A 7218-nucleotide genomic window follows, 5' to 3' on the forward strand; every position below is an offset into this window, starting at 1 on the left:
GAGAGGCTGGTCTCTGAGGAGGAATCCTGCAATGCCCTTGCATGTATATAGTAGTGATTTTCTCTATATTTCCCTTCAGGGACTTGTGACTATTTCCCTGAGTAGCTGTACACTGGGGAAAATGGAATACCCCAATATTTTGAGGGCTGTTTGTTATAGAATCTTAACTGACACTAATACCAAGGAACCCAAAGGAGCATCACAGATCCCTTTTACTGTAGGAGTATATGGAAATCAGGTGATAAATGGGATCTAGACCCAAGTTTGTTTCCTGATAGGACAAACGGGTTTTTACGGAACTAAACACTGGTAGTCACTCTCCAGGTTTCCAAATGTGTAACTGGCACAGACATACATAATAGCTGTTCTCACATTTGCAGTAGGGGTGAGTCTTGCCTAGACTGGGATCTGCGACATCCACCTCTCCCCTGCCTCTGGAAGGAATCTCTCCTCCTTCCTGTTTTCATGTTTGCTCTTTCTTCTTCCCTTTCTGGACACCTAAATGTCTCTTTAATGGGCTTAGGCTTTTTAAAAAGTGAAGGGAACTGGTGAATTCCAGCTGTTTTAATTCTCTAGGCCACCTTCTCTATGTCCTCATTACACTCCCACCAGTAAAAACGCATTTAGGGCAAAGACCTGAGTCTTATTTCACATGGGGATGAGGAAGAAAAAAAGAGAAAAGAAAAGGAGTATGTATTGGCATGGCTAAAGGACTAAAGTTTGGTAATAACTGACAGCTATGGTCTGAATGGTTCCCCTAAATTCATATGTTGAAACTTAATTATCAATGTGATAGTATTAAAAGGTACAACCCCATGAATGGGATTAGTAACCTTATAAAAAGGCTGGAGGGAACCAGCTAGCCCCATTTTTGCTTTTTCATCCCTTCTGCCATGTGAGGACATAGTGTTCAAGGTATCATCTTGGAAGCAGAGACTGGACTGTCACCAGACATCAAACATGATGGTGCCTTGATCTTGGAACTCCCAGCCTCTAGAACTGTGAGAAATAAATTTGTACTATTTATACATTACCTAGTCTCAGGTATATTGTTATAGTAGCAAAAATGGATGAAGACGCTGACATTTACAAATATAAAGTGGACTGAAAATAGTCACTATAGTGCATTAAGTTTCACTCCTACCTCAGTCTGTTTCTTGAGTGTAGGAGGCAGTCAGGGACTTAGAGCTCTTTGGGCTGCAAAGGACACATGGCCAATCTCACTGGTGTCGCAGATGGTCTGTGATGACTGTTATTGCTGGCCTGTTACTAGTTGTAGGATTGAGAATTATTTTTGCACTTGCTTCCTCACAGTCTTTTTGGTGTTCCAGAACAAAGTGGGCATACTCATGGAATGTGTGCTATGTGTAACTGCTATGTGTCATGTTGGTTGCATGGACAAAAGTTTGGAAGCTGCTGGCACCCAGTCATACAGTACTTAGTTACTGCTGCAGTGGGTGGCAAGTTTGTCTCTGAATTCCCCTGTGGTGACAATAAATAGATGAATGTTGTGAATGACAAGATTCTTAGTGTCCATGGGATCAAAACAAAGCAGCTGCTCAGGTCTCACTATTTCTAGTGCTAAGATGTGAGAAGAATTCCTGCCATAGTACTAATGCTCACCATTACATGTTGGGGCAGATGACATTTTCCAATTTATCCCCACATGAGAAAGAGCAAAGGTCTCTGGGGTGACACCAAATCAGAGTAAAGTAAGTAGCAGTTTTACATAGGACAAAACAACATTGTATTAGTCCATTCTTGCAATGATATAAAGAAATACCTGAAACTGGGTAATTTACAAAGAAAAGAGCTCTAATTGGTTTGTGGTTCCAGAGGCTGTACAGGAAGCATGGCTGGGGAGGCCTCAGGAAACTTACAATCACAGCAGAAGGCAAAGGGGAAACAATCATATCCTACATGGCTGGAGTAGGAGGAAGAGGGTGAAGCAGGAGGTGCTACACAGTTTTAAACATCTAGATCTCATGGGAACTGACTCACTATCATGAGAACAGCAAGGGGGAAATCTGCCCCCACGACCCAATCACCTCTTACCAGGCCCCTCCTCCAACACTGGGGATTACCATTTGACAGGAGATTTGGGCAGGGACACAGAGCCACACCATATCCTGTATCCTCCAAGATCCCAAATTTTTGTTTATTTGTCTCTTTTGACCACCTCTATAACTCTTATGGATATTCATCAAATTCTGTATCAAAGAATTTAAGACTTAGTCAGTAAAATATAGCTACGCTATGACACAGTATAGTTCTGTGTAAAGCCAACAAACTAACCAGCAGCCTCAGAAATTTTATGGCTCTTTCCACTGACAGTCTAAGGTCCTCCCTGGTTACTATTTCCCCAAGAGAACGATGAGGAATTTGGAGGTTATGCATTCTGGCAGTCTGGGAATCTGTGACAGTCACTCTGTTAGGTGTTTTTGAGCCACCAGGTTCCTCACAGCGGCCTTCATATCCTTGTTCCTCAGGCTGTAGATGAAGGGGTTGAGCATGGGGGTCACCACCCCATAGAAGAGGGAGATGAGTTTGTCTGCAAGGTCCTGTTTGTCTGCCCCCAGCAGGTCCTTAGACTTGGGCTTCCCATACATGAAAAGGATGGTCCCATAGAAAACAATCACGACAGTGAGGTGGGCAGAGCAGGTGGAGAAGGCCTTTCTCCTCCTCTCAGTTGAGGGGATCCTCAGGATGGTGGCAATGATGAAGATGTACGAGACAAAAATAAACAGGACTGGGAGTGCAAGGAAGATCATATTGGCCACAACCATGCTGATCACGTTGATGGAGATGTCAGCACAGGCCAACTTTAGAACTGCCAGGATCTCACAGGTGAAGTGATTGATGACATTGTCCCCACAGAAGGGCAGTCGCATTGCTAGGGATGTCTGCACTACAGAGTTGGTGATACCAGCTGCCCAGGAGCCGACAGCCATGGGCACATAAGCAGCCTTGCTCATGACCACAGGGTACCTAAGTGGGTTGCAGATGGCCATGTAGCGATCAAACGCCATCACGCTCAGGAGAACACACTCTGTGGCTCCCATGGCAAAGGAGAGGAACATCTGCACTGCACAGGCTGAGAAGGAGATGGTTTTCCTGGGGGTCAGGAAGCTGCCAAGGATAAGGGGGACTGAGGAGGTTGTATAGCAGATGTCCAGGAAGGAAAGGTTCCCGAGGAAGAAGTACATGGGTGTGTCCAGGAGGGAGTCAAGGATAGTCACCAGGATGAGGACCCCATTGCCCAACAGGATCACCAGGTACATCAGCAAGATAAGCACGAAGAATGTCTTCTCCAGCTTTGGGTGGGCAGAGAGGCCCAGGAGAACGAACCCCAACATAGGGGAGGTCTCATTGGACCTGTTCATGGTGCATCTGCTCTGTCACCTGAAGGAACTCAGAGGTCAACCTCAGCATTCTCTTACTCTGAAAGTACCTGGAAGGCCAGGCACAAATCCTTCCCTTGCTGAACAACTAGGGAATAACACTGACGATTTGTTCATCTCTATGGGGTTCTAGGAACAGTGTAGTACAGGTCAATATTTAACTTCTGCTTCCAGTAAGAACAAACAGGCTAATTTGGACTAACTGTCTTGCAGATGACAATTAGACAAACTGGAAAAAATATATAAAACATTGGAGAAGTAATAAGACAGTGAGGAACATAGGGTTTTGATTCTGAGGAAAAGTAAGGACCTAGAGATGTAAGTCTAGCACTTGTGGCTGTGATTCAACTCAAGCATTTGCAGCTTCTGGAGAGAGCCATTGAGAGACTGGGAAGCATTACTGACAGCCTCATGGAGATGGAGAATAGGTTTTGTTGTGAAAGACTCACCTTGAAAGGCCCCTCACTAAATGTTTTCCCTTTGGGATGGACTGTTAATGGGCAGCACCATAAGAATAAGGGAAAATCAGAAGGAAACAGACATTTACAGATGCTGTAGTTCAGCTTCATATCTTCTCAAGCCCTGAAATTGAATTGAGGTGATACCAGAGTTTTGGTGCTCCCAAATGCCTCACAGAAGCAAACATAGATCCACTTTGAAGGAAGATAGTATCACTCCAGTCTCTAAATCATTTCTACAAATAATTTTGCAAACACAACATCTGGCACACACTAAAAAAGAATAAGGCACACAAGGAGACAAGAAAACAAATCAAAACTAACAGAAAAAAAGCGACAACAGAAAATAAAGTGTCTCTTGGGGCATGTAGCAGCCAAGAGGATAGCTCTAGTGACACTTGCCTAGAGAACAAGCCCAGGCCACCTTGACACCTCTGGTGCCAAGGTCTCAACATTTGGTTGATCCTTTTATACATCTGTGGCAGCAAGTAGTCCCCTATGCCCCATGGCCAAGTTGAATGAGAGTTCCGACTGAACCTCCCCTGTTCTCTTCATTCTCCATCGCCTGCAGCCAAGGCATTAACTTGTTCCTGAGACTCTTCACAGAACCTTGGGTCCTGCTCTCTGCTAGCTTTTTTTTTTTTTTTTTTTTTTAATGGAAAGGTTAAATTTCTCTTGATAAAAGATTCTCGGATTTTCCAAACTTTGGCCAGGCACCTGAACCTTCTTCTAGGTCCATCTGTGTACTTGCTTATAAAATTCAGTTTCAGCAAACAGCCTTGCTAAGTCAGTTCAGCAAGAACCCCCCTCCTCAATATTTGATCATCCTCAATATTTGATGAGATTCCTCATCCTCCACCATCCCCAGGTAATGTCTGATTACCGTGTCCTCTCTTCAGCAAGAATTCTGTTAGGTGCGTTTAGCCAGAATCCCCTTTACCCCCGATGTTTCTTCTTAGTAATTTTCCATCCACTGACCTCCAGCCCCCTCCTTGGCTAAAAATTCCCACTTGTGCCTGCTGTATTTGGAGTTGAGCCCAATTTCTCTCCCTTATTGCAAATTCCCATGGCAGTGGTCTCTATACCTTTTTTAAGATAGTCCTTAAAAAAGTTGGATTTGCCATGCTTTAACAAGTGTTGATGAATCATTGTTTCCTCAACACTCCTCAGACTTCAAAGTGCTCCTCAAACTACTCGAACTATGATTTGTTCTGGACCAGTAAAAAACTTGTAGGCAACTGAGCAGTATGGTTTTATTAGCATTGTGTCTAAAATACTTACGAACCTCCCAGATATCCATCTCTCCAAGAACACTCAGTAATCCAGCCCCCTCCTCTGTTGTTGCAGGGATGCTTCCTGCCTAATAAGCTCTGAGATACTCCTATGTTGGTGGTTAGCACATTACAGCTGTGACCAAGTCAGTGCCCTAATAATTCAGGTCAGGTTAATATTTATCTATTGAGCATCTACTTTGGGCCAGGCATAATTCTAGGTGCTGGTAAAAAAGAGCTCAAATTCTAGTGGAGAAATAGTCATGCAAAAAAATACTTACATCATCATCATCATCATCATCATCATCAACCATAACAATTACTTGAATGCTAAAGATAACAGGTCTTAGGTAATTGCTCCCTTTCTAATGCAGAAAGCCCCTTTCACATTCCTGATAGTCCTAAAACCTAGATTTGACTATCTGAGTAATGTGAGGTTCTTTATCTTCTGGTAAAGCTCACTTCATTTTGAAGTAGTTACTCTGTGATATTGAGCTGAAATCTGCCTCTACGCAACTTCTACCTGACCTTGTCTTCTGGAGCCCCTAAAGGCAGTTAATCTCTCTTCCACACAGCTGCCTAAATATAGAGGAATAGCATGGCTTCAGCACGAAGATAAATAAGAATTAATCTCCCTTTCTCTCTTAAGGTCTTAAAAAAGTAGATATATCTCCTAGAGACAAAAGAATCATCCAGGAGCTCACTACAAAGGCTGACACTGAGAATGGTCCCTAAGCTTGAGGATGACTGAGGTGCCCGAGACACACTGCCACTGCGACATGTATGCTGGGCAGTGCATCTGTCCCCAGCTGGGTTTCTCACTGTAGGTTGGCCAGCCAACACTCAAGAACTTGCATCAGATCATATGAAGAAAATATTCCCTCTATGTCATCATTATCAGATCCAGAAACATGCTCATTATTATTGCCAGACTTTGTATCTAACTATGAAGTGAGAAAGAGCCCAACAATTTTTATCAAGAAAGGACAACCAATAGTGAGAAGAAGACTACTAGCTGTATGGTCCCTGGCAAGTGCCTATTTCCTCAGTGTGATGACAGGGTGAGGCCAGATGATCTCAGACATTCTTGCAGGTTGAGGAGGTCTATTTGATTTTGTGAGAATATTATCATACCAATGAAATGGCTTCACATCAGCCATCCTCAAGCCCCCATTCCATTACAATCAAGTCTGATGATAGAAATGTAACCATGCTGTTGATTAATGGGTGAAAATATATAGTTTGATCAAAGGAATAAGACCTAGTGTTCAATAGATCAGGAGGGTGATTATAGTTTACAATAAGCTACTATACCTTTCAAGATAGCTAGAAGAGAATAATTCAAATATTTCTAGCATAAAGACAAATGTTTAAAGTGATGGATATCCCAACTACACTGACTTGATCCTTGCAAATTATATGAATGTATTAAATTATCACATGTACCTTAAAACCATGTATATCTATTATATATCAATAAGAAACTGTTTTTTAAAAAATAAATGTAGCCAATGCTAATGAAAATTGTGGAATTCCTTTCACTAAAACTTGCCCTTACCTTTATAAAAAAACATCGTAAGCAAGAAGGATCAATTTTCCAATGGTTAGAAAGAGGCTACGTGTCAGAAACAGTAATACTGGGTCTGAACGCCAGGGTGAGGGCCCAGGGTGAGGACCCGGGGTGAGGACTCAGGGTGAGGGCTCGGGGTGAGGGCTCGGGGTGAGGACTCGGGGTGAGGACTCGGGGTGAGGGCTCGGGGTGAGGGCTCGGGGTGAGGGCTCAGGACATGCAACAAGTGAAGGATTCTTTCTGCTTCTCCTGCCTCATGCGCTTGGGGCACAATCTCCAAAGGACTGGCCATCACCCTTAGAAGATAATCTAAATTGCAGTTTATTCTTTGGGACCACTGTAGTCCCTGAAGTCATTTAAAGTTTGGAAAGTGAGTTGTACTCAGTTTAGAAACTTTTTATCCTTCTGGGATAACATCCCCAAGAACCAATTATGTTGGCAGCACTGGAGGAAGTCAGCTGTCTGCTTCTTCCCCCCCTCCTTCTTTCCCTTCCTCTTTCTCTTCCTTCCTTGTCTCC

At 43.3% G+C, this 7218-nt stretch overlaps 1 protein-coding gene across 1 annotated transcript; it reads right to left on the bottom strand.

The window, feature by feature from the left end:
- Positions 1-2423: 2423 nt before the first annotated feature.
- Positions 2424-3383, bottom strand: LOC117099414 (olfactory receptor 13C7-like). Its single transcript, XM_033238771.1, has one exon. It carries the CDS (start codon positions 3381-3383, stop codon positions 2424-2426), a length of 960 nt encoding a protein of 319 aa, XP_033094662.1.
- Positions 3384-7218: the final 3835 nt, after the last annotated feature.

The sequence above is a fragment of the Trachypithecus francoisi genome, unplaced genomic scaffold, assembly GCF_009764315.1.
Source record: "Trachypithecus francoisi isolate TF-2019V2 unplaced genomic scaffold, Tfra_2.0 Lachesis_group16, whole genome shotgun sequence".
Classification (NCBI taxonomy): domain Eukaryota; kingdom Metazoa; phylum Chordata; class Mammalia; order Primates; family Cercopithecidae; genus Trachypithecus; species Trachypithecus francoisi.